Raw genomic sequence first — 27148 nt, 5'->3', positions numbered from 1 at the left:
TAAACATGGTAAAGCAGCGTTCAGTTATTATGCTCCAAATATCTGGAACAAACTCCCAGAAACCTGCAGGTCCGCTGCAACTCTGACTACTTTTAAATCCAGGCTGAAGACTTTTCTTTTGTCGCTGCTTTTAATTGAACTATTCATATCTTAGACTGCACTGTAACTTTTATCCATGTACTTTTTTCTTTTAATGTTTAATTGACAGCACTGTAACTTTTATCCATGTATTTTTTTCTTTTAATGTTTATTTTATTAGCTTTTCTTTTTAATGACTGCCATTTTCTTAATCTCTTTCATTTTTTGTAAAGCACTTTGAATTGCCTTGTGTTGAAAAGTGCTATATAAATAAACTTGCCTTGCCTTGCCTTGCCTTAAAATACGTTGACACCAATAGTCATATGGTTAGCTCTTGTGTCTACAGCATAGTCTGTCAGTTTCAAAGAGTCCTCGTGATTAAAAGGATCATTCAGATTGTTAGAAGTTGGGTTGAATGCAGCATTTATTAGTTTTTATATATACATATTTAGCCACCGTAAAACATTTATATCAGTTTTAAATGCTATATTAAGAATATTTGTATCGCTAAAGCCAGCAGTCAGACAAGTCTTTCTGAATGGGAATTCACGCTTTCTTCACAGACACCAGCCCTATTGATAAAAGCTGTCATTTTACTTTACACAACATAGCACTTTGTGGCCTACCACTGTCTTAATCAGTTATTTAGTTTGTGTTTTCAGATGTTGCTTTTAAAGATTAGTTCAGATTACCCAAGCTGTGAAACTATTCCAAATATCGCATACACTTTTACTGATATTATTATTTGTTGGTGTCTCCCAACTGAGGGCAAGCAGACCATCATCTACTGTAGGTAATACACCGACTGTGGATGATTTAACCCCATTATCAACAGTCTGTACTATTCTTTGTACAAATCCAGTATTAGAATGGTTTTAGTCGGGAGGCTCTCTCGCCAAACAGGATGTTACCCTGCAGGATATAACCTTGCAGAGAATTATACTTAAGTACTGTACAATCCTGGCACCCCTCGTAATCCATCTCTTTTTACTGTCTCTGTTGGAACTTCTTAATTGGTCCTAATCGTAGAACATAAGTATTTCCTGTTTGAACGTCTCACTTCCTGTTCCTTCAATTGTTGCACTACCATGTTCTTAGTCAAGTCTGGTATGCAGCTGAAACTATAAGCACCCTTTCAATTTCGGGCCTGAAGTGGAGAAGTAAAAGGCGTGAAAAGCAAACGAGGCAAACATTATGCATGAGTAAAAACACTTTTTTGACTATTTCTGACAAAAGAAATTGACATTTGGAGAGATCAATGGTGAGATCTAGCAGGTCAGGATGTTGCCTGTCGACAGAGGTCATCAGTGATCCGCAGTGATATCTGCTGTCAGCCCTGCTGCTCTCTGACTGACAGTTATTACTGTCAAAGCTTTTCCGATCACATCATCGCTACGTGGTATGGTTGATTAATTTGAGTTGGAGTGAGACTCGTTCAAGTGTCAAATGGTGTATCTGAGGCGGCGCCCATGAATAGTGTTCACCAGGTGTTTCACTGAATGTACCCACCATGTTCCTGTCACTGGTATTTCTATGAATTTCTCTTGAACCATGAAAAGAGGAAGTTGACGTGAGTATAGCACATTCTCTATGACTCAGTAGCCATAACAATTCAAAAGTTAAGAGTTAATGGCATAAGAAAGCATACAGTGCTGCTCAAGGTCAACAAACAAGCATTATACTTAATGACTAAACTTTATGGCGAACAAAGGCAGGAATAAATGTCCCCTGTTTGTATTATCTAAATACTGTCCCAGCCTTAATATCCTTCTAGGGGTTCTGAGGAAGGAGGGATGCTTTTTTTAGTTAGACCCAGGCAAAGGTCAACCCCCATTGCAACACACACACACACACACACACACACACACACACACACACACACACACACACACACACACACACACACACACACACACACACACACACACACACACACACACACACACACACACACACACACACACAACACACACACAAAGAGACCTGCGTCTGAACTGCGCTCCACTTCCTTTCATCTTCTATGTCTCTCTCCCTAACTCAACTTTGTGAGGGGATGGTCGGGATACCTTTTGATTCCGCTAATTCAATTTGATGGAAAAACAAATACACTGGAGGAGTGGGAGACAAGAAAAGAGTGGGAGAAGTAGTAGGGGGGTGAAGAGGGGAAAAATGGAGAGTTACATGGAGCTCAGAGGGAATGAGCGCTGGTGGTGGTGGTGTTTGGGGGGGTTGGGGAGGTGAGGACAAACGGAAGAGTGGAGAGAGAAAAAGAGGTAGGGAGTAGAGATGAGATGAGTTGAAACATCCAGTTCCAGGTTGAAGTCGTAAACCTCTCTCTGCTCTGATCTAGGTGGCCACCATGTTCACCCCGCCAGCGCATCCAAGATCTCCCCTCCTCATCTCTTCTCTGGAACTCCTCTCTGATAGTGAAGATAAGTAACAAACTGTTTTATGGCTCTTTTCGTGTCTCATGATTCATGATGTGAGTGGGGAAGGGATGTGTAGTTCAATGTAGCTGTTGCTCTAAGTAAAAAAAACAATTCAAAACCCTTACAGTATAAATCAGTTTAAATTAAATTGGGTAGAAAATGCAAACAGCGGTGGCACACGGTGACCACCAAAAGAGTTAGCAAAGCATTCATTGTACACATGCCTAATGTCTGTTCAGGCCCAAGAGATGAAATGGTTTCCACAAACACTGCCTCTGCGTCAGACATGAGAAGCTTTGTCACACACCATCCTCTCTGTTTGTACACATGCGGATCATGTGTGTGTTTGGATGTGTGTTCAGGCGAGTGCGGCTCTGGGACTCGCTGGCCTGGCTGTATTATTGTTGGGAGGCCTGCTCCTTCCCTCTGGAGGGCCTCATTGAAGAGCTGGCTCTCTGCGTCTCCCCCTCTCAGCTCCGGGAGTCCGGCCAAGCCCGTCCGAGCGGGCTCGCTGCCTGCAGCAGAACGCAACGTGCTGGAGCCACGGCCTGTATACACACACACACACACACACACACACACACACACACACACACACACACACACACACACACACACTCACACTCACACAAACATCCCCGCACCCGCAGCACTATGCTCTACACACAGACGACTAGACTGCTTATTGGCAGTTTCTCTCTGCTGTTCAGCAAGTGGCTCCCACCCCCTCTGTGAAAACAGACACTCCGTTAGTGTTGTGGCTGCTATGATGTAGCATAAGCTGACAACACAGCGCTCCAGCGACACTGGATAACTAGAAAAGCACCTCCATAAGTCCCTGTATAAATATTATTTCTAATTTGAACTGATCAACCTCTGGGAAAACCCAGCAGATCAACCTCCACAGCAGTCCAGCAGATGTGAGCAGGGTGGAGGGTTCAGGGAGGGGTAGCGGTCCACTTTTAGCTTGGACCGCTTAATCGGACGGTTTGTGCTGTGGGTGTGTGAGGGTATGCTGAACTTGGCGATGATGACCTCAAATTGGCCCTAATCGAGCAGACTCATTAGTGGCTGGCTCTGTTTAAAGTTTCTTTAGCCCCTTTATTTTACAGTAATCGGCCCAAAGCGAAGGCAAGACAGAGAGGACAATGTAGAGGGAGGGAGAATGGAGAATAAAAGACAAACAGAGAATAGGAGATCAGAAAGAGAGAGGCTAGAAAAAAGAAAAACAAAGGAAAGAGATTGAAAAAGAGGACGACATGAGGGAGCAACAAAGTCGAAAGCCTGCTTCCTGGCAGCCTCAGCTGCCTGCACATCTGTGTGCGAAGGGTCTGAGCAGACCCCCACGTGTTTGCTCAGGTCGCCTGATTGCCTTTCCTTCCTCCTCTTCTCCCACTAAAGACCCGCTGTCCTTCCTCTCACTCCAATCACTGCAGCCAAGAGAGAGGGCTCCTGCAGCAGACACTCTCCCACTGAACTGCACTCATGACTCAGTTTCTGTCACATTCAAATTATTGAAACTCATCTGTTAAGACTTTTACATTTAAAATAAAAGAGAGACCTTTCATGCCATGGGTTATATTGGTTCTAATTTGGTGAATCGGGTTTGTGTTTGTTTTTTTCCCATGAGTGTGTGTATGAGCATGTGGGTGTGTGCATATGTATGACTGTGTGTGACTTCGGAGCCCTTCGCTGGAGTCTGCTGTCTGGGTACAATGGTCCAGCCCGGGGCCTCAGCTCCACAAAGAGGCCTTCTCTTAACAACACGCCATCACAGATGGAGGAGGAGCCTGACCAAAGCATTACCACGCTCAAGGGATCACAGAGCTTCCCTTGATGCATCTGATATCCCTTATGATTTTGATAATAAAGCACTTTTCATTAAAAGGAGTCTCATGCTGTATGTTTGTGTGAATGTAAGAGCGTTAGAAAGAGACAAGACTGAACGCACAAGGCGTCGGCAGATCTTAATTTAGTATTAAACTTTATTTTCCTTTATTTCCTTTACTTTTGTGAGATGGAAAAAATGATAAAAACGTACAGCTCAGGGACTTTTCATCTAAGATAGGTCAGTGTTTTTCTTACGTAATAACCATGAAATCAAAATCATAACAGTTTCCATTTGTCTTTGACGAAAGCTTAAAGAGGGAAAATAAATTATCGTAGCAATAATTATAACATCAAATATAACAACAATAATAGCAATTAAGCATTTATAAACACTCTATTTACTGTGTATTTTTCCATAAAAGTCCATTATTAAAAACAGGAGGTGAGCTTCGTGGTGGGTGTACAATCCAGCATGTGAGGAGAGCACAGGTTTGTGGGTACTGTAGTTTGTAACAGAGAGTGCTGTCAGCCAGTCTTCAGACCTCCAGCACTGAAGAGTTTGTCTGTCCACATGGACGGCAGCCGGGGAGGGACAGGGTGCACGTAGCTCAGTATATAATGGGACGATCGCGAGGTGAAAACAGCGGTTCTTTTAAAGACCTCTTGTGAGTCTCCTGTTACAGGGTCATGAAGAGGTGGGTACCAAAGTGACTTAGTAAAAATAAGCAAAAAGAATGACAAGCGTCTCCATTCACTCCATTCCTGCAAGCCTGGGTCACCAAGGGACTCAGAAACCCCTCGTCATATTAAGCTCTTCACAGAGTCCGCTAAAGTCCTGCTCTGCAGCGTCCCATCAGTGAGGTCAGACATGACGCGACCTTCAGTCCTAAAGTCCAGCTGAAGGTCTCTCCCCTCCGCACTGTACAACATGTCTGCTCAGCTTTCGGCGTGACGTGGAGGCCATTTAGTGTTCATGGCGATATGATGGCAGAGGAGTTTTTGGGTCAAAAGGGGCCTCAGTGACTCAGGGGTTCAGCCCAGACCGGCGAACGATTAGAGTGGTGGGGGTGGTGACCGAAAGATGGGTGAATGGGCGTGGGAGTGGGCAGCATGTGTCCCGAGTGGCTGAAGGGGGTCAGGTGACCCATGTGGGTCATGTGGCTGGGGAGGCCGGGTCCCCCGCCGAAGTGAGAGGCCTTGTCCTGCATGCACTTGGACAGCTCGTCGAAGCCGTCCCCTGGTCGCTTGCCTCTCTTGGACTTGCTGGACATCTTGCGGTTTCGTGTCTGGATGCCTTCTTTCTTCATGGTCATGGGTCTGTTGACCTGTGGAGAACGGCACATTAGTTCAAGGCACGCCAGACAAAAGACTCACTGAAACTGTGAATAGTTCATTATAGCTGTTGAATATTTTTTGCAGTTAGCTGCAGCTCATAATCGAAAAAAAATTTCCCTAGGAATATGTCACATGCATTGTCGATTAGGGGTAACATGCATTTGTGTCATGGTAGCCCACCAGTGGGAAATAACTCCTATTATTAATGAGCAGTTGTTTTGCATATATGGCTGCATTAACAGGCGAGTCAGGGGCGTTTTGGGGCTTTTGTGTAATTTCAAAGCAAACAGACCAGTCCTGGTCCATATGAATACATGGAGATGAGGGCCTGGCGGCAGCTGAAAGGACCAGCCGCAGACAAATCCTCATCAGTGTAACCGACGCCGTTACACTGAATGACAGTCCCACCCTGCAGCCTCTCCTGGGAGTAACGCCCCCCATTGAAACAACGATGGATTAATAAAAAAAAAGCAACCGGTGGGTTCTGCTCGACAGGGTGAGCACTCACACTTTCTCTGCTCCTAAATCGATACGAGCTGTCCGCCCACTTGACCAGTTAACCACCAGTATCCCTCCGCCTTCCTCCCCAAAAACCCGCACTTGAGTGCAGCGGTGTTTTTTTTTTCAGGCTACTTACATTGTGCAGTTTATAGTAAAGGCCGCAGGCGTTACACACCGGGTCTCCGTTCCCGTTGCGCCTCCACAGGGTGGTGATGGTGGTCTGGCAGTTTGCACAGCAGGTGCCTGCACGTCTCGCAGCGGACTATAGGGAGCAGAAAAAAAATACACCATGAATAACGAGTCGTTGGTAGTGGCGCGTTGTAGATCGGTCACTGCGGACACCTAGTCACCGTTTACAGACACAAATAGGAGGCTTATCATTTAACATTTATGTTATGAAAGCCTCTGACATAGCATGCAATGAATGTGAGTGTTTTGTGCTAGCGCGAAATCAATAAGAGACAGAAAGTTTGTCCGAAATTAATCGGCAGAATTTCGGTTTTCGTGAGACCGCAGAACCATGAGCAGAAAAACATCAAAAGAAGCGGGAAAAAAAACATAATTCCTCTTTTAAATCGATTGCATGTATGCAAACTGCTCCACCGTGATCCAATGTTTTGGTTTGTGCAATAAGATGTTTTTAGAAGGTGCATGTTTTTGTGCACGCCTTTCGCTGATTTTCATATCTTATAAATCTGCTGGTATTAACATGTCATAATGAGAGCCTTGTGTAAACCCTCTATTTATCCTGATCCCGGAAAATTGGGCTACAAGTCGTGAGACCCGGTGTCCTGCATGGCAACGTGCTCCTGGTCCATTGCGGATCAATTCTTCACACTTAATAAGAAACATTAGGTTTACATGCAAGAACCCCGCGGCTCTTTGCTTTGCAAGCAGCATCCAGTTTCCTCTCTAAATGTATCTCCGGTGGACTCGCTGCTATTAACTTGCAAAGCAAAAACAACCCTGGCTTCTTTTTTTTAAAACGCGAAATAAAATATATAATTTTAAATAAAAAAGCGCGTTTAGACTGCCCACCGAGAATGGCAAACAAGAGGAGAACATAAATCCATTTATTTTCCAATCCCCGCCCCTCACGGTCTGTCTCTTCACACATAAGCGGCTCCTCCAGTGTTGTGATAATCTCTTTACAGTATATGTCAGTGCGGCCATAGAGAATGCAGCGCTGGTTGAAGGCGGAAACAGCCGGGAGCCTGACTTCCTTATCTGGGCCGGGCAGATATCCGGATAGGAAACAACTGGATGCCCCTTTGAACACAACTCTGAAAAACACTTGAGCTGAAAATGCAAAAGCTACAGACACATGGGCCGAGCCAGTGGAAAATATAATGGACTTTTCAGGAGCAGGAGCGACGTGGACAACTAAAAAAATATATAAAATCCAAAAATATTGTTCATGGAGATCATTTTTACGCAGCCTCTCTAAACCTAATTTTCTCTAGTCCCCTTTATTTTTTTATTAAAAGTGTTTTGTAATTATTATTATTATTAGTGGCTGTCTTGTATCATATTATTATATTTATTTCAATTACTGATACTTATTAAGTTAAAATTGGCTTGCTTGTCTTTATTTTTACTAACCAATTAAACAATTTAAATTCACACTAACAAAATGTGGTTATTTGTTGCCCTTTTTTGCATTTTTAGACCTCAGCTGGATTTGTCGAAAAGAAAAGAAAAAAACGTTTTACAATAAAAGGTTTTAGAAGTTAAAATACCAATCGTCAAAAAAACAAAGATCTCAAAAAAACAATAAATAAATAGATAAGAAAATAATTAAAGCTGCTTTAAAAGAAAAGCCGGTTTTAAAAGATAATTAGATTAATTGTAAGGTTTACATTAATGATGGTGCCCAGAAATGTGTCCGGCGTCAGTAGGGTTAAAGCCAGAGGTGGCTGAGCAGTGGTACATCCTCCACAAGAATGCTATGTGTCCATGCTGCTTTTCATTTACTCGAGCATGGTGTTAACTAAAGCAGCATGGGCAGTGGTATCAGTAACAGTATCAGAAGTACCAGCAATAATGATAGCAGGAACAATGGCAATAGTAGCAGTATTGTAACGGGCCATGAAGGCGGATCATCAGGGGGTGAGAGGGACAAACAATTCCAGGAAGATCATAGGGAAAATATAACTTTCCTGGAATTGTGCTGCTTTGTGTTCATATTTGGGTTCCTTCTCTCAGGGTAAAGCGCAGTAAGCGAGGACTCACCAGTCTACGTTTGGGTTTGATGAGAGGTCTGTTCTGGCCGTTCATCTTGTGGTACAGTCCGCAGGCGTTACACAGGTAGTGGCCCGTACCATCTCTCCGCCACAGAGGGGTGGAGGTGGCACCGCAGTTCACGCATTCTCTGCCCTCTGCATATAGTTCAGGGGAGAGGAGAGAAGAAGAAATTTTATATAATTAAAAAAGTCACCGTCTTTCAGAAGCAACACATGGCAGCTGCCCGGCCCAATCGGGCGACAACACAATGATGGATGACCCCAGATGGCCGTGTAATATGAAGTCAAAATCTGTCTCATGATGGTGACAATGTCCATATCAGAGTGCATGGTGTACCAAGTGTGCATGGCTGTCATTGACACAGACACCTCTATGTAAACTGATCCAGAGTGGGGAGGCCGCAGACAGCCAGAACATGTCCAGAGGTGTCCAACAAGAATAATGAGAAACACCATCAAATTAGGACTACATTATTCATCAGTTCGGTGGGCACCCATGAGAGGAAACAAAAGTGTGTGGTATTAAATGTGGTGGACTTAAATGAAAAGCTGGCATACAGTTGGCTGCAATTAATAATACAGAAATGGCGCTCCATCCATCTGTTTTTTTCCATGTTTCTAATTTAAACGGTGCCTGTAAGTGAGTAGACTTCCCACGCATACTCTTATTTTAAAAAACCTGCTTTTTAAGTTATTCCCACATGCTCTTCACTCCCATTCAGGTTTGACTGACTTCAAACAGCCTGTTGCTAAACCGACCGATTCATTTAATTCAGGTATCCCTCTCTCCCTAGAGCACCATCTCATTATACCTGTTATAATACCAGCGACACCCGCAGTCCCACCCTCGCTCTACAATGGAATCTGACCTGAGCAAAAAAACGACGTCTCTTTTGAAATGCATGTCTGCTGGGTTTTTTTTGTACCTCCCTTCTCTTCCTCTAAAGCGTTTTGCAGGGCCAGCCACCACATGAAAGCGGTCTCATTAGCACCTAAAATATTCATCAACAATGACTGATGCATTTATGTCTTATGCAATGTTTAGTGTTGAAATACTAACAAAATGGGAAGTTTGGTGAGAAAAAGGTAGGCTAGAGAGGGGCTCTGGTGTGGGGTTAGTTCAACAGGAAGCCACACTACGGTAAGGTATATGTGCTGACAGCTGAAATGTCATTGTGACATTTTGTACAACAATCAATCACCATTACTGGCACAGGACATCTCTTTGATAGATAAGAACCTTTTTAATGCCTTACTGATTCAGGCTTCTTTTTAAATGTCACAGTGTAACATTTCTCTGCTACAACAGCTCACATTCACTCCCATTATCAGCCAGTGAGCATTACCCAGGTGTATTAAAAAGCATGGGCACAATGGATGACAATATTGATAATTACACAGCTACATTAAGAGCAACAGCCTGCCATTTTTCTCTTTGTTTGCCCATGAATTCCAAGTGCAACAGCTGGAACAATGTAGGGAAATTACAGTGCCATTAGACTGAGTTTACTTTTCAAATGTCTGCACATTAATGTCTAAATATTTTCTTAAATATTAATCCCAACACATGCAGTCTATTGAATCAGGTGCTTATCCAGACAGTAAGATAATAGAATGTTTTATTATAAACAATTACCCCCGTTTTTTTTTATGTGAAACCAATTTGTGGATTCTAATTACTCAATGATCAGGTCTCCTTTTTTTTAATGCATACAATAATTCGTTTAAATACACTTTTAGAAGCAGATCTAGTGGACTTGTTTGCCTCCACTTGATGTCGGTGCACTGGGCCAAGGCCATGCTTAAAAACACAAACAGCAGGGCTCTGTCGCCTGTGCTTTGTTAGGACTGGGAGAGCTGTGGGCGGGGTGGAGGTCGTGATTTGTTCACTTGGAGGTATACAGGATATGGCAGGAGCCAGGGCGTCGTGACTCCTTCATTTTTAAGTGCAATAAAAGGCCACATTTAAAAAGAAAACAAGTATTTCGCACGAAGAAGAAAACAATTAGTCTGCCTTAACAAAGACAATCAAAAACTCAATGTAAAATCCTCTTTAAAAAGATTAGTATTTAATAAATGTATAATGCATCTACATTTCGCCATAACAATAATCAATGGCTAAATATTAAAAATCGATTCGTTAAAATAGCTATAATATAACTTCCCTTTATTTTAAATAAGCCTCAGTACCACAGTGCCCAGCATTTTGTAAATAGTTGACCCCGATTAGTCCGATACGGTTTAACTAAAAGTTAAACTCCTCACTTAAGTGAAGCTGTTTTAAGTGTATGCAGCTTACAAGTGGCGATGAGTGCGATGGGACAACAGATTAGACTTGTTAGGACAAGGTTAGGTTTGAATCGAGAGGAGAGAAGCACTCGATATGGAAATCATTCCTTTTTTAGTCACACTGGAGCAACAAGTCGTACCCTACTTAAAAAAACTTGCATCAGCATTAAAAACTAGATAAAAAGTCATAGTAACACCTGCGTAAATTCCTGCATTGTGCACACACTTTTATAATCGCGATCTGACAATAAGAAGGCTATGGTTGTGAACTTAGCTAAAACACATTGGACACATTACATAAATCCCTTTGATCCGCTTGTAGCTTGGCCATTAAAAAAAAAGCACTTAAGAGTTGAACTTATGCACCAACACTTTTTGAATTTAATATGTCAGCCTCTTATGATGTATTTCACTTTTTATATTATTGATACAATCGTCAGCTAAATGCAATGTGCTTTCTGCTGTGAGGGAGACTCACCTGAGGTCGACCTGGCCTTGCTCTTGCATTTGGGCGTAAAGCTGGAGTTGGATCCCCCGAGCAGACTGCCGGGGTGGAAGAGGCTGCCGCCGTACTCGTGTGTTGAATGCAGGGGATAGGCAGGGTACGTCGGGATGGGGTGATGCGTGGCCGGGCCCTGTCCGTTCATCAGGCCGCTGCGGAGCGGACTGCAGCTCTCCATTTTCATGCCGTCCGAAAGATGCACCTGGTACTTGATCGACTCCTTCTCCTCCATTCTAGTCGAGCTGGAAGTCGGGGAAGTGGCTCCGGGGTCTGGAGACACGTCTTTCGGAGGGGTGGGAGGGAAACTGTAGAGGTGCGCGCTGGAGTGGGACACCGAGTTGGGCGAGGAGACCGGAGCGGTGCTGCTGCTGCAGGGGTATCCGGAGCTGGAGGGGTGCAGGCCCTGTTTACTGAAGTGGCTGACCGCCCAGGCGTTGTGGTGGTGGGCCGCGGACAGTGCTGCTTTCCCGGGGTCCAGCCAGGGAATTCCGGGGCTGTGGATGAGGTGTGGTCGGCAAACCTGGTTCCCAGCGAGGCGAGCTGAAATGCAAAAAAATAAAAAATTTAGCAAATGTTTTTATTTTAATGGATTTTTGACCCACAAGCCTTGTTTCCAGTTTACACTACAGAAAGATCTTTATCTTACCTGCTAAATATTCAGAATGACTCGAGTCCGACATTTAGTTCCAGATAAAATACTTTCTTGTAAATTTAAAATAGGGTTTTTTGTTCACTCACAGCCGGTTAATTATCCAGGAATATTTTCCGATTAATGACAGTAGTCTCACACACCTCGTCGAGTAAAGATGGAAGTAATAAAGGCCTATTTACTGCAGAAAACACAATAAAGTAGCTTCTCCTCGGCTGCAGCTCTCGGACTAAAGATTGTTATTAGTACATTTGCGGTTTTTATTTTATATCCGGGAAGTGGCTCTCTCTCTTTCTCTCTCCCTCCAGAAACCCCTGCCCCAACACAGAGGGGTTAAATGACATACTTCCCTTTCCTCTCGCTGTCATTTGCTAGAAATTCCTTTTATGTTTGTGAACTGGCCCAAAAGGCAAGAGGGACTTTTGAAATAAATGAGCCTCCTCCACATTGCCTGCATTGTTATTGTTCTGTAGCAAATTAAATTAATAGAGATATTTCACAGACACTCATATATGATTTTTTTTAAAAGCCTATATTAAGCTATGTTTAGTCCTAGATGAGTATGCACAAATATAAATATTATTTACATTTTCTAAATGTTAATTATAATCACAGTCCTTAGAATAAAGTATAATGCGCATCTCACCGTGTGCTTGGCTGTATGTGACTCTGGCCCGGGAGTTGGTGTAGTAGGGATTCCCTTGAGAGTCCAAGTGGTTCAGAAACATGTCAACCTCGTCCTGCGGCAGTAAAGGCGCCATGGGCTCCATGTAGTTGTGGCTCAGACTGTGGTGGTGGGAGTCCGGGTGCTGGCCGTTCAGCACCGCGTGATGGTGCGCCATCCACCGAGACTGGTCGGCCGCTGCGACCTCCATGGCTTCAGATCTCCTTTCTTTTCTCCTCTGAAGGCGTCTTTGTGTGTCGGGGCTACTTTGAGGCTATGTTTACCTCCAGGTGTAAGTTAAATCCTCCTTAAAATATAGTTCCTGAGCTGTGAAAGTCGCGGCTGTGTTTATTTAGGCTACTTCAGAAATAGAAATCCTCAAATATCTACCTGCGAATAGAGGAAAACAAAATGTTAATTCAACAGCAGCTCCATCTCTCCTTCCATGCAAAGACGTCCGTAATTATATTTGTTATCTAATCAGAAACAAAGATGTCTCAAAGTCGAAGCATATCGTCCCTTCGTTTAAAACAAAAAATACAAATGTTTACTTCTGGATACCTGTTGCAATTCCGATCAGCTGACGGCAAAATACAGCTCTGATGGTTAAACCTCCTGATCCATGCAGTGTTCGGGCTCATTAATGAGATGTGGCGCAGACTGATGCGTCTGGCGCCGCCACTAGATTCCCATATCAAGCCACGGAGGGCGGGGCTTAGCTCCGAGCCAATCACAGCGATCCCTTCCACAATTGGCTCAGCATCCCTCGCTCTCCTTCTTTCAATTTATATTTCCCCGCACCGAAAAGACTTATCAATCAGCAGTGTAATTTCTCGGGGGTCTTTTTCTCTCATGAAGCTCACACTGAATGAGCAATCGGCCCCTGATAATCTGCTTTTTTAGCGGCAGTTATAAGCCTAAAGACAGACATCTAACATGAAGGGAAATTCAGTGTGCACAATATATGCCCTATTATAATACGTTATAGGCGTATTCTATTGTAAATCGCCTTCACCTGCATGAACCCATATGTAAAAAAAACTAAATGAACAATATGAATGATCTGAGATTTTTTTTAACACATAATAGTGATTTAAGAATTTCTCACCCATTTGCTAAATGTTGCTGATTGGGCTTTACATTACCTGCAGTAATTGTAAGTGTTGTTTTTTGCATACTGCTGTTATGTAAATAAACAGCGTATTCAGCACCTCTAAAACCAACAGAGGAGGAGTCGATTTATGACCCCGAAATTGGGAGCGCCTAATTGTCTTTAATTAGTAGCAGGGCATTCCTCCTGTGAAAACAGTGGGTTTGTCTCGGGGACAGGGCAATCAAACACAGTTTACATACGAATAGAGCCTCTTTCTAACTTGCTGCCATGAGCTATGGACGCAAGGCCTCACCTAAAACCAGTTGGGGATCGTCAAAGTGTCTCTAACGCCCTCATGTAATACTCACTAAACAGGCGAAACAGACATCAAGACCCCACAGAGGCGTACTTATTTTATTTATTTCTGATTAGATTAATTATTATGTTTTACTTTCATCAGAATCCTATCAATATTAGTGGCCTTATAATAGCTTTTACATCAGTGTGAAAAAATGCTGTTATGGTTAATAGTGTTACGGTCAAATTAAACTAGGAGAACAATTGTTAATCTGTTTTATTATATTTTTTACAATTGCAGAATTAGCTGCAGTGCGTGCGTAAAATGATAAATCCGTGCGCACATAACCACGTGTTTCTCTCTGTGTGTGTGTGTGTGTGTGTGTGTGTGTGTGTGTGTGTGTGTGTGTGTGTGTGTGTGTGTGTGTGTGTGTGTGTGTGTGTGTGTGTGTGTGTGTGTGTGTGTGTGTGTGTGTGTGTGTGTGTGTGTGTGTGTGTGTGTGTGTGTGTGTGATTGACAGGGAATAATTGGAGGTAGCTCGGAGCCTAGACTGCAGCCAAGCTGACGCCTGGTCGTGACGTCACACAATCACAGGGGGTGGGTGGGACTTTGCGGGGGTGTAACGTGAAAGCTTGTGATAGTACCTGCACACATTCTCCAGGTGAAAATACCCCCCCCTTCCTACTTCTGATGGCATGGTATTCACGGAGCAGGTCATTAGGGCAACAATCACTCTGATCTGATGTTATAGCCTATAGTGTGTGTGTGTGTGGTGTGTGTGTGTGTGTGTGTGTGTGTGTGTGTGTGTGTGTGTGTGTGTGTGTGTGTGTGTGTGTGTGTGTGTGTGTGTGTGTGTGTGTCAGTCATCAGTCATTAAATCAGTGGCATGTTGCCAGAGGCAGTGAGTTGATGAGCTCAGCCCTTTGAGCTTGTCAACTCCTAAAACCAACAAATTAGTTCATGTGGGGCAGCAGAGGGTCCACTACCTGAATAACTCACATTCCAGAGAGAAGTTGGCAGGTGGAGTGAGAAAGTTAGTCATTGGGCTTTAATGCTACAATAGAAAAATCATTTTGCACACTGCTGAACACAAAAGTGATCGGTTATATTTTGAAAAGTCAGCTTTTGGATAACCAACAAGGCTCAGTTCAAACATGTTCTTTCAAAACAAAATATCTTCCAACATGATTTGACATAAGATGATTGAGGTGTAATCCTTCTCTGTATTTAAATGAAATGCATCTGATGGCAGTATGCACAGACATTACAAATAAGTGTCCTAACATCTCTCATTAAAGGAATATAAAAATAACACGTGTCCTGTTAATAATCTAAAATCTGATTTTAACAGAGAAATGCGTATCTTTGTGTCTCATTATCTCATGTGTGGTACAAATTATCTATTGTATGCTGCTGTTCTTGCTGTTCCACATTTTAAACTGAGGCAATGAGTCCCTCTGTCCAAGCATGAATAGATGAAAGACAATCTCTTGTTCTTAAGGCTTGTAGTAAAATATATATATTTGTATCTGATCACTGTAACAAGCCACCAGAGCCTTCAGTGGTCAGCTGTGTGTTGTGTTGTGTTGTGTTGTGTTGGGCCTTGCAGAGAGGGTCAGGCTCGCTGCTGCAGCATGCCCATTGTTGTTTTGCATGTTTGCCAAATGGATTACTCAGCAGGATTTAGCCCTCTGTAATTTATACCTTCATTAATCCCATTTGTATCTGCGCTGGAACAAAAGATGGGAGAGGGTGAGGGAAGGTTAGTGGAGAGGGTGGTGGTGTGGGGGGGGGGGTGTTGCTTTCCCTCTGTCTTTCTCAAGGACACAGCAGTATTGTTTCACCATGCAGGGATGCTATCCTGAGAACACTATCCCTCCCACAACACCTCCTGCTCTGAGAACTGTGAGCAACAACTGTATCGCTGTGCAGCCACAATGGCTAATGAACAACAAGATTATCATTCCGATCCATGCTGTTATTAAATGGGATTGGCTTTATCTACCTGTTTGTTCCCATTGGCCACGGTCATCCATCATTATCCCGAGTGGAGGTGGACTGTGTGTGTGTGTGTGTGTGTGTGTGTGTGTGTGTGTGTGTGTGTGTGTGTGTGTGTGTGTGTGTGTGTGTGTGTGTGTGTGTGTGTGTGTGTGTGTGTGTGTGTGTGTGTGTGTGTGTGTGTGTGTGTGTGTGTGTGTGTGTGTGTGTGTGTGTGTGTGTGTGTGTGTGTGTGTGTGAGTGTGTGTGCGTGTGAAGAGCCACAGTGGGGCTTGTGAAGATAAGCAGAGCCAGAGAGAAGAGAATGACACAAACCAGCTGAAGCATTATTGTGCCCTTTACTCATGGCTAATTAGATCGAGCCAGGGCACCGGGGGGCTTTATACGAGCACCCAGACACAGGGCCATAAAACTGCCCGGAGAGGGGCCTGGACGCGGCCATGAGAGCAGCACTCACCCCCATTTAGCTCAGAATAATAACATTTCAGAATAGGGCAGGAAATAAAGCATGAACTGCACACTTAACAAAAAGGATTATGAAGCAGGACACCATTCTTAGCTTTCTAAAATACCCTCATTGGAGCTATAAATACAGAACAATATTGGAAAAAGTTCTCACTGCTGTTTGGGTTTCACTTAAAGTGTCAGGAAACAGCAGTGTTACAATCTGTTTGCTCATTCAGAGATACAGTCAATCATTCATTCAAAAATACACAGCTTTATGTTTAACTCTCACTGCCTTAACTTCTTCTTTCTGCAAGCTTTATGTATTTGAATGATGCACAAACAGTCCAAAAAGCATCATTCAGGTACAGCTCCTGCATGCCTGTGGACCCCCCTCCCCCCCCCCCCCCCCCTCCATTGTACTGATGTGATTGCTCTCTCTGCTGATGAAAGATGATCGCTCTAGTCATTGTGCATTATAAAGCGTGACAATTGAACACTTTTGTCGCCACTAACACCGTGCTGATGATACACTAATACATTTAATTCATTTTCAGCAATATAACACCTTGCCCGCGGCGGCAAAGGGGGCTAATAATCTTTATTGTTGATACCATTTATGTGACCGTCTTTGACATTTGGAAAATGGCCCACAATAGACGTAAGTCTGCTTGGCGAAATATTATTATTGGAAGGTGCTTTAATTATGAATTTCATATGAATGTTGGACTCCTTTGTTATTTGTCACTCTTTTAAAAATATACTATAGCTGTATGTAAGATAACAAGAAACGTTTCCAGTGAATATAACAAAAGTACACTTTGAAACCCACATTGTGCCGCTTTCTCTCCAGATGTTATGGAGGTTTACAGCCTGCTAAGTAGGCTATATCTGAATAGCTGTGACCAAAAAACGATGAATACGAAGGTGGATTGCATTAAAAGCAGTATAATAGTAATAATAATAATAATAATAATTGTGTAACTGTTATGAAAGCAATCGTTCAAGCAATGCATGTTTTTCGTATACAAAAATACATGTTTTAAACAAATTATCTTAGCTATAGCTCTGCGTAATCATATCCTTTTATTTGGATATTTAAATGGAAAATATTTCCCAGCAGAATATTCAGAAATTGTCTTTAATGTGTAGGTTTAATTATCTTACCTGCTCCAATGTGATCTGCGCAGAGAAAGTGGCTTCATCCGATTCACTGCACAGCTCCGGTTGCCTTTCCCCATAAATAGCGGAGCAACAAAATAAACGACCGCTAAAGAAAAAAGTCTCCAGGCGAGCTTTTTAAAATATGCTGGAAAGACAACTCAGGACAACCGGTGTCCTGTAGCCGCTGATCGGTTTCTCACCGCGGCAGAGAGCAGCTGTGTGTGAGTCTCCCTCCTCTGGTTCCAAACCTCTCTGAATATGAGCAAAAGAACTTGAGTGTGAGAGGCTGCAGCAGCAGCAGCAACGTAACGGCACGTCAGCCAGCAGCCTGTCTTCCGGGTCCCGGTAGAGAGACAGAAACTGGCAGCCATACCTGCTCCCGAGAGGCGATCAATAGAGTTTAACTTGGCCCTTGTTGAGGGGCCCGCCATTTTATCGTTTCATATCAAAGGATACAGTAGTGACCTGCAGAACACTACTGGCCGAGATGGGGTTGTTTATCAATACATGCACCACTTGTATTTCATACAAGTGGTGACATTAGGACATTATTTCAATTTCTGGGCAGTAAAAAATTATGGAATTAAATAATATGATCTCTAATTGGGTTTCTCCAAGGGCAAATGATGTCCCTGGTCCCAACTCGTCCCAGGTGCCGGATACACAATAGGCTATTAGCAGCTTTTAGCCATCAGAAAATGTTGGATTTTAACTTGGTAAGCTGCTGAATGGGACATTAGCAGTGATGCCAAGTCCTTCATAAGTCAATAAAAGTCAACCAAAGGCAAGAAACGTTGTAAACAATATTTGTTTCTCTTATTTTCACAAAAACGTGGAAAGACTGACATCCTCGGACCATAATTGACTTGCGGATATTTTGCTTCATGACCCCCCTTCTCTGTATTAAAGAATTTAAAAAACACCCCCTCCCTTTTTTTGTTCTTTATATCCAACAGAGTATAACAACAACTTTGTAAAACATGCAAAGCTCCTAAAATCTCCTGCACGCGACCTGGGCTCGTGCTCGGCGCTTCAGCCAGGCAGGTGCAAGGGGCGCGAGGAGGACCTCTGCAACTCGGGGCTCCTGCTCCCCAGAGTGCACACGCTCACAAAAAGAAGGGAAATAAAAGAAAAATAAATGTGAAGTCTGACTGAATTAATGACATTTGTTTCAATGTTTGAAATCAACAGAGCAAAGATGCGAGAGATTAAAATATCGATATTTGACACAGAATGAACGTATGGAAATACAGCTTAACTTTGAAGTTATTTTCACAATTTGTTTTATCTCATAATACCAGGCTTTTCAAAATGAGAATTCTCTTTTTTGAATGTGTGTAGGCTTTGTCTGGACTTAAAGCATGTTATTAGCTTTATTAAGTTGACTTTTGAATATTAGGTTTACTATATTAGTCTTTTATGCAATATAGGAGATCAAACACAATACATTTACTGTATCGCATCATGCCCTCAAACGTTAATTAGACTCTAATTAGGTGAGTATTGTGACAATAAGGCCTTTGTGATCCATCTTTCAGATCAGAAAACAATTCAGTTACCATCCAGATAAGATATGTCAAATAGATAAATACAAAGTGAAATCAAATATTAAATACACATTTTTATTTTAGGCACTGTCAGGAAATATTCTTAAAATGACAACCAACTTTAGACTTTTTTTTCTTATAATGATTATCAGCCTATAATTATTACTTTTTTGAAAAAAGAACGATTATCTTTATCTATAAATCCAAATCACAACATTATAGTCTAATGTTATATTTGCGTCTGCGTTCACTTGTTTTGTAAATCGATGTTCTGCATGTTCTTCACGACATTTCGCGCGCGCGCGCGTGTGTGTGTGTGTGTGTGTGTGTGTGTGTGTGTGTGTGTGTGTGTGTGTGTGTGTGTGTGTGTGTGTGTGTGTGTGTGTGTGTGCACGGTTTTCGTCACGGGACGATATTATATGCACACTGCATTAGATGCCAGGGCCCTTCTCCTTCTGATTATTACCAGGGGTAATATTTCATCGGCAGCACACAATCTTTGTTCTCTGTGAAGATAATAAATGGCCTAATCGTTATCAGCAAACTGCTGGGGGTGTCAGCACCGACCGAGGCTGGGAGCGGGGTCCAAAGTGCTGCTGAATAAATTGGTGTTCCTTATCTCTCACTCCCAGATTATCGCCGCCTTTTCAAACTTGCACAACAAATACATTCAATGCATCTAATGCATCATTTGTTGGGGGGAGGGCTCCCGCAAGTTGATAGAGACAGATAGGCGCAGGGAATGAGAGATATTTACACGTTTTACGCGCTGCAGCCGTACAGCCAATATAAGGCTCTGTTTGGCTTCTGAGGCAGGTTATTGGCGAGGCCATCGGCACACACTTTACATATCAATACAAGCTATATTAAACATACATCACTGTGATATGATGCCTATCTGTCTGATTAGTCATTAGTGCTCGAGGATATAGCAATAACAAATGTGTTGGGGTATACGCACATGTAGTCTGATGTGGCTACAATTTGAGTTTATGCATTGAACACATTTGGTCATACATTTACAAATATATAGAAAGGTCACCTAATCATTATAATTGACTTTATTTACCTTGATTTGGGTATGTAAAGCCTCTCTAAAAACGCGATAACCCTCATTGCAAACTTTATATTGTACTTGTGAAATGAATTCCTTCCTAATAAACATCGAAACATGATAGCATTATATTCAGTTTCAGGACAGGCTGTAAGCCGCTTAACATGCTCCGTTGACTCCTCTGATTTGCTCTGTGTCTGCTCAGAAGGCCTGCTTGTCTCCACTCGGGCCTCACATTGGCCTGTGTGTTATCATTTAAATAAAGTGCCATGGCATTTGGTTAACAGTCTGTTTGCTTTAATTTAGCACACAGAAGACCTACTGCATTTTATAACTCGTGTCAGGTGAGTGCTGTTAAATGTAACGAATAATAACGTGGGCCCCTCCTCGTTCAGTTCACTGCAATCACTGACCTTTTCCTATATGTGTCTTCAGATTCAATTGATCATTTTAACATACTAAACAAAATAATGCTGCGGGCCAACACAGGGAATATTTTTTCTCCATAATGCAGTATTTATGAGTGACACTTACGACAAAAAAAGGAAAAGCATTTTCCCATACACACACGCGCGCGCACTCCCCTTTTAATACCGTGGCATCTCCACCGGCCCCGGTGCTCTGATGGTCTCCTAGACAACCGAGATAACGGTGCAGCAGTTTTCCATATCGGTCCCGGAGTCTATTATAGCTCGGGATTAGCTCTCTTTCCGAAAAGGTCATACACAAAGTCACCAAACCTGCTTTTTCCCCAGCCCATATGGACCCCGCGTAAATGCACATTTATACACATGCATGTGCCATTTCGTGTAATGCCATTAGACTAATGGCACTGCGTATTTCCCTGCCTAAAAAAACAAAAACTAGTAATATAAATGAGAGCCTTCTAAATGGATGAGAGCCCCAGCACTGAGGCGCACGGTTTCAGACTGCTGGAGAGACGCTGCAGAGAAATGTGCTGTTATAGAGCGACCCCTGGCGAGGAGGAGGAGAACTGCAAGAGCCCTGAGAGTTTGTGTTCTACTATGGTTCTACCAGAGATGGAAGAAGTATACTCAGATCTTGTACTTAAGAAAAAGTAGAAGTCCTGCAATCAAAATGTTAGTAAGTATTAGCAGCAAAATTAAAGTACCAAAAGTAAAAGTACTCATTCTGCAAATTGGCCCATTCCAGAATAATCTATTTATATACTTGTATTAGGATTATTGATGATGTGTTTATTGTATGGTAAAGGTGTAGATAATTGTAATTACTTTGTATACTGCAGGGTAGCTTGCGAATGTTACTCCAGGTGTAACTAAAGTCTTATTTAAGTGTTGATTATATCTCATTAATCCAAATCTGCAAAGTAACTAAAGTTATAAAAGACATGTAGTGGAGTAAAGGTACACCATTTACCTCTGAATTGAAGTGGAGTAAAAGTACAATGTAGCAAACATTTGAAATACTCAAGTTAAGTCCCTCAAAATGGTACTTAAGTACAGTACTTGAGTAAATGTACTTAGTAACTTTACACCACTGTGTGCTACTTACCTTTGCATAACTATATGGGATAGAGCATTTAAGTAATAATGAAGCAGTCCAGAAATTCCAGCTATTGCACAGCTGGAATGTTCCAGCTGGGATTCCCGGTGGCTGGACAGGAAGTTAGAGGAGCTCCGACAGGAAGTGTGTTCTCAGGGAGGGCCACAGAGAGAGGGAGATGTTTCCTGTTGGCTCTCTCGACATGTTTAGACGCCTCGCTCATTCTGTCCGCCCGCCTCACCCTTGGTTCACTTCACACCCTGTAGTAGGATAAAAACGTATCAGTGTATTAGCAGCACATATCAAAGGTATTGAGCAATGTAACACACACTGCCCAACAACAACAACAACTGTTGAATCAAAATAAACTGTAAGAGGATATTAGTAACATGTCACTGTGACTATGATGTCATTAGACACCATATTAAGAATTAGGACAGGAGTAGAAGCTAATCTGAAGGCTATAAAAGACGACCAGAACACATAGAGTCAGGGTTTGTATTATTGACCTGTACATATATTGAATACTCTAGTTTGGTTTAACCTGATTCCACCTGTCCGGTTTCTATTTGATTTGAAAGTTGTGTTTGCCTCCACAAAATCCCAACCTGAGCCCATACCAAATGTTTTTAGCAGCATCCGCCATTTGCTCACGGTATCAAACTATGGGAACGCTATCAGAGGACAGTGGTAAGCCAACACAGTACATCATGTGCACAGGGTAGGATTGTGTCACAGGAAGCAGATGTCACCACATGAAGTGACGCTTCCTGCCCATCAAAGCAGTCAGTGCCAGTTTAATGGACTCACATTCAGCAGCCCACAACAGTGGTGATCTTGGAAATATTGGGCAAGAAAGGAAATTTCAAGAGGGAGAGATGGCAGAGGAGAGAGCAAGCGGTGGAGATTGTAGGTAGAGATGTGATGGAGCGATATGTGGATTGCAAGAGGAAAAAATCTCTTTGTCTCTCCTGAGCTCAGTGCACAATCAAAGTTTCCTATCAGCTCTGGAGTAGGGGAAATTGGCTGCCCTGGGAAGGAGAGGGCCACTCTCACAGCCAATGGGAAGTGCCCCTGTCACTCTAATCAGCGCTGATAGAGAAAGTAGGATACGTGCGCGTGTGTCCGTACACGCTCAGACGGGAGTGCTTTTTTTTTTTAAACAGACCAGCTTTGTTTCACTCTTGTGATCCAAGATGATACAAAGTCTAAAGTAGACCTTCAGCTGCCGCTCATCCTCTGCACCCAGGGACATGTATGAGCCACACGGGTGCTTTTTTTTCCTGGCAAAACTTGCCCTGAGAGGCATGACCATCAGTGCTTTGATGGAGCGCCATGTGGCAGAGATCAGTGGGTCTTAGTGGGAGCTGTGGACAGTTGCACACAAGGGCGGCAAGGGAAGAGGATTACTGTCTCATCGATACAAATCCATACAGAGAGGGAGGTTGACATCAATATGTGCACAGATATGGGCAGAGCACAGGGGCTTTGAGCAAAAAGTGTGCAATGTAAGGCAAGGCAAGTTTATTTATATAGCACTTTTCAACCAAAGGCAATTGAATGTGCTTTACAAAAATGAAACACATTAAGAAATAGGGAAGTTGTTAAAAAGCAAAGAGAATAAAATAAACATAAAACAAGCTAATAGAGAATAACACAAGTATAAAATACATGAATACAAGTTACAGTGCAGTGGGAAAAAGAAAAGTCTTGAGCCATAAAAGAGGTAAGAGTTGCAGCGAACCTGCAGGTTTCTGGGAGTTTGTTCCAGATGTTTGGAGCATAATAACCGAACTCCATGTAAATTCTGACTCTGGGGATAGAAAGCAGACCCTCCCAGAAGACCTCAGAGTTCTGGATGGATAGCAGGAGATCAGAAATGTATTTTGGGCCAAAACCATTCAATGCTTTATAAACCAGCAGCAGCATTTTTTAAATCAATTCTCTGACAGACAGGAAGCCAGTGTAAAGACCTCAGAACTGGAGTGATGTGATCCACTTAGTGTTAGTGAAGACTCGGGCAGCAGCGTTCTGATGTAAACATCTGCATTAGAGGAGTGAAGCTGTGGACCTTTTTTTGTGGCATCCATCTTTCCCGTCCCCACCTCCTCCATGCCAGACAAGAATGCGTCTCTCCGCACCCAGGGCCCAATCCCCCGTTTGAAGTCCCATCTCCATCTTACCGCCCTGTCCTTCCCTTCCTCCATCTTTCCGTCCGTCCGACCGTCTTATCTGTCAGCCCCGCTCCTCCCCGCCCGCTGCAGCTGCGACGAGGGGCCACAGACGCCTTCATTGTCCTCCTCTTCCTCGCCCTCACGCTTCTGCAGCCGGCCTGATCACACCTGCCACCTGCACAGGACGCAGGGCCCCGGGACCTTCGCCGCTATGGGGCTTTCATCCATCCCTCACCTCGCCCTTCAGAGCCTCTCATCCCCTCATCCCGGCCCCCTGTCACTGAGGAATGGCCGGTGCAGAGGGCAGAGCGGGACACAGGAGCTGCTGTTGTTGTGAGGAAGTGTGTTTCAAGCAGAGCCAGAGGGAATCAGCGCAGGTGAGGCGTGTTCCAGGGCACGTTCAGATTTCTGCCTTTTCGACGACATGGCTGGGATTGACTGAACTGAAATTGTGTGTGTGTGTGTGTGTGTGTGTGTGTGTGTGTGTGTGTGTGTGTGTGTGTGTGTGTGTGTGTGTGTGTGTGTGTGTGTGTGTGTGTGTGTGTGTGTGTGTGTAACTGGCTGACAGTGAGGGTGGTGGCTCTGTCTCAGTGATTTATGAGAGTGTGCTGTAAAGGGTCTTCTGAGCAGGATATTGTTCCCTGACTGGTGACTTCTGCCTCTCTCTTTGTGTGTCTGTGTGTGTGTGTGTGTGTGTGTGTATGTGTGTGTGTGTGTGTGTGTGTGTGTGTGTGTGTGTGTGTGTGTGTGTGTGTGTGTGTGTGTGTGTGTGTGTGTTTTCACAGCGAGAAAGATTAAGAGGGAGAGTACTGCAGGTGAGCCCTCAATGTAATCAATCACCACCACGTCACGGGGCCCGGGGGCTGCAGGATTACCCCCTTCAACTGATACCTAGTTTGACTCCACTTTTTTTCCTTTTTTTTTGCATATTCATTATTTTTTGCTGGCAGATAAAGAAAGAACACACTCTGCATCTTTTACTTCAGGAAAGGAAGATCATAATCTGAAGGGGGGGACCGTGACAGCTCAACCACATGGCAACCCAGGCAGTCCAACACCCTACATAAAACCCCCTGAAACACACCCTCACACACACGGTTTGCCACATCAGGATACAGTGCTGCACATGAATTCCGGTTTAAAACAGTATTCTGCTCGGCTCAGGCTAACAGATCAACCGCAGCTCCTATGCGACCGGTAATCACATCCTGGGCCCGAGGACAGGCCTGGAACTGAAAAGACTGAAAGGCCAATCATCCAAACACCACCCGATGATATAACAGTCAAATAGGAGAGCAAATGCTTCAAGAAACCAATGTGTGATGACAAAAGCCGTGTTCAGTGAGACCCTTCATGAAGCAGCCAATAGCCTAACAGTATCATTCTTACAGCAAATTCAAAAATGTGATTTTTTATGAAATGGAGGGGCTCAAATGCAGCCTATTTAAGGTAAAGTTATGACATCATTCTAAAAGGCCTTACTTCTTACTTAAAATCTGTGCCCGTATGAATAAAACTCTAAAGAGACACTTAGGAATCGAAAATATGCCCTTTGTTAAAAGTGAAGAAGACATTTAAGACATATTCGTATTTAAGGAGGGTAACATGGTTAATCACGTGTGTGCTCTGTGAATAAAGGGCCAATCAAAGAGGCAGAGGCCTACTCTGCCCTACAACGCCAAAACAGTAACAACTTCACTGCCTACGTTTGCGTTAAGACCATAATGCATTATGGTTTTACCAAAATAAATCAAATATCATGCCACAGAAGTACATGATTTAAAACAAAAAGGAAAAAAACGAGTGTAGACGTTGTAAGAACAAAGATAAAAACTAACTGCAGGGACTATATTTGGTCTCACATAAATAAGACAGTAACACCATCTAATCGTAATGGAGTAAAATGTAACACCTGATAAACCAGTGTTTTTCTAATCAGCTCATTAACTCTAATGGTCCAAACAGCCGAGGAAACAACAAGAATGTATGCTTCATGGTTTTTACGACTTCCAGATTAGGAGCATATGAATAGTTTTTTTGAATTTATACAGGAAATATTTCACATTACTTACTTAGTTTATAATACTGTTTCCCTCTGACGAGCAGTATTACCATTTTAAAACAACAAACCCAACTTATCGGCAAGTTACTTTATATATTGATTGATTCATCTTTTGGTCTATAAAATGTTTGAAAATATGGAAAAATAATCATCCCAGTGACTCAAAGTCCAAGGTGATGTCTTTAAATGTTTTATACAAAATGGAGAAAAAACTGAGTCTGCATATTTGAATTAGTCAACGACTTGTGGTCAAATCGTTAAAATATGTTGTCATTCAAAAATAGCAGAACTTATTAATTAAGACAATTAAAGAAAATGATTGATTTATAGTTTTGAACTATTTACAATTAAAATGTGTTTAACGATTTGATCAATAGAGGCTCTGGTACCAGAATCCTTGCTGCTGGGGTGTTACAACATCTAAGATGAATTCACAGTCCTCTATTTGAAAGAAAGTATTTTTAAGGCCAGAGTTTCAGTCTATAAACCCTCTGAAATCCACAAATCAAAAACAACCTCCAAAGGAATCCTTCAATCACATCACTGAAACTCACAGACCTGATAGCATCGAGGCCGAGCAGACGTGAGCTCAGCGTTTGTCCTCGGTCTCGGTGCTGATGTGGACGTGAATGAGACTCGGCGACTCTACGAACTCTCAGCGTTCCAAATCTGCACTCACAGAACAAACACACAAACAAAAATGCTATTGTGTGGCCTTTCAGCGGCACCGAGCATCAGCGCTAACAGACATTGTCTTTGCTTCCCCCCTGCTGTGTATTTTCAGAATGATTATTGTATGGCACATACAATATGTTAACATTATCATTGTGAGGGGAACCACAACTGTTATTATGGAGCAGGAAGTGACCTGCCGGGACCCCTGGTGACCTCATAGGGAAAGCGATGACCTCAGACTGACCTATGGGATGGAGGCAGGTCGGCTGCTCCGCTCACTGGTGAGGAGAGGGTGATAGGTGCGGTTTCTCTGAAATGAGAAATGCAACAATGTGCTGGAAATCCCCAGTTTTAAAAAAAAGGGGCAAAAGGAAAAACTCATGTGTAGCTTATTTTGGATGATATCTTCATGTCTGCAAAATATTCAATGGGAGAATCAAAGCTTTGAGAAAAAGCCTGCTGTTGGTTCTTGACACAAGTGCGCCCTCTTTTGATTTACCAAGGGACTGCATCCCTAGATGATCTATCCAACAGCTGTTAACTCCATTTTCCATCTTCATTCCCCAGTGTGTCGTCTTAAAAACATGCTAAATGC

The 27148-nt window shown here is 43.0% G+C and overlaps 1 protein-coding gene and 1 long non-coding RNA gene across 5 annotated transcripts in view; one reads left to right on the top strand and one right to left on the bottom strand.

The window, feature by feature from the left end:
• The window catches only part of LOC117543705, a 59537-nt gene extending 55149 nt beyond the window's left edge, over positions 1-4388 (top strand). The window contains exon 3 of the long non-coding RNA XR_004568599.1: positions 2429-4388. This is a non-coding gene — a long non-coding RNA (uncharacterized LOC117543705). The remainder of the gene's footprint in view (positions 1-2428) is intronic.
• Positions 4389-4474: 86 nt separating this feature from the next.
• On the bottom strand, positions 4475-17791 carry gata2a (GATA binding protein 2a). 4 transcript variants are annotated; one of them, XM_034212178.1, is made up of 6 exons: positions 13082-13312; positions 12503-12910; positions 11184-11747; positions 8406-8563; positions 6310-6435; positions 4475-5662 (listed from the first exon to the last, which is right to left on the bottom strand). In XM_034212178.1, exons 2-6 carry the CDS (start codon positions 12729-12731, stop codon positions 5354-5356), a joined length of 1386 nt encoding a protein of 461 aa, XP_034068069.1. In that variant the 5' UTR covers positions 12732-12910; positions 13082-13312; the 3' UTR covers positions 4475-5353. The 4 variants fall into 4 exon arrangements, with proteins under 4 accessions (XP_034068069.1, XP_034068070.1, XP_034068072.1 ...); XM_034212179.1 differs by lacking the exon at positions 13082-13312 and adding an exon at positions 17521-17791 and having other exon boundaries at positions 5354-5662; XM_034212181.1 differs by having other exon boundaries at positions 5354-5662; positions 8406-8551.
• Positions 17792-27148: the final 9357 nt, after the last annotated feature.

The sequence above is a fragment of the Gymnodraco acuticeps genome, unplaced genomic scaffold (assembly GCF_902827175.1).
Source record: "Gymnodraco acuticeps unplaced genomic scaffold, fGymAcu1.1, whole genome shotgun sequence".
Lineage (NCBI taxonomy): Eukaryota > Metazoa > Chordata > Actinopteri > Perciformes > Bathydraconidae > Gymnodraco > Gymnodraco acuticeps.
Note: the sequence above shows the minus strand (reverse complement) of the source record. Positions and strands in the feature narration are given on the sequence as shown.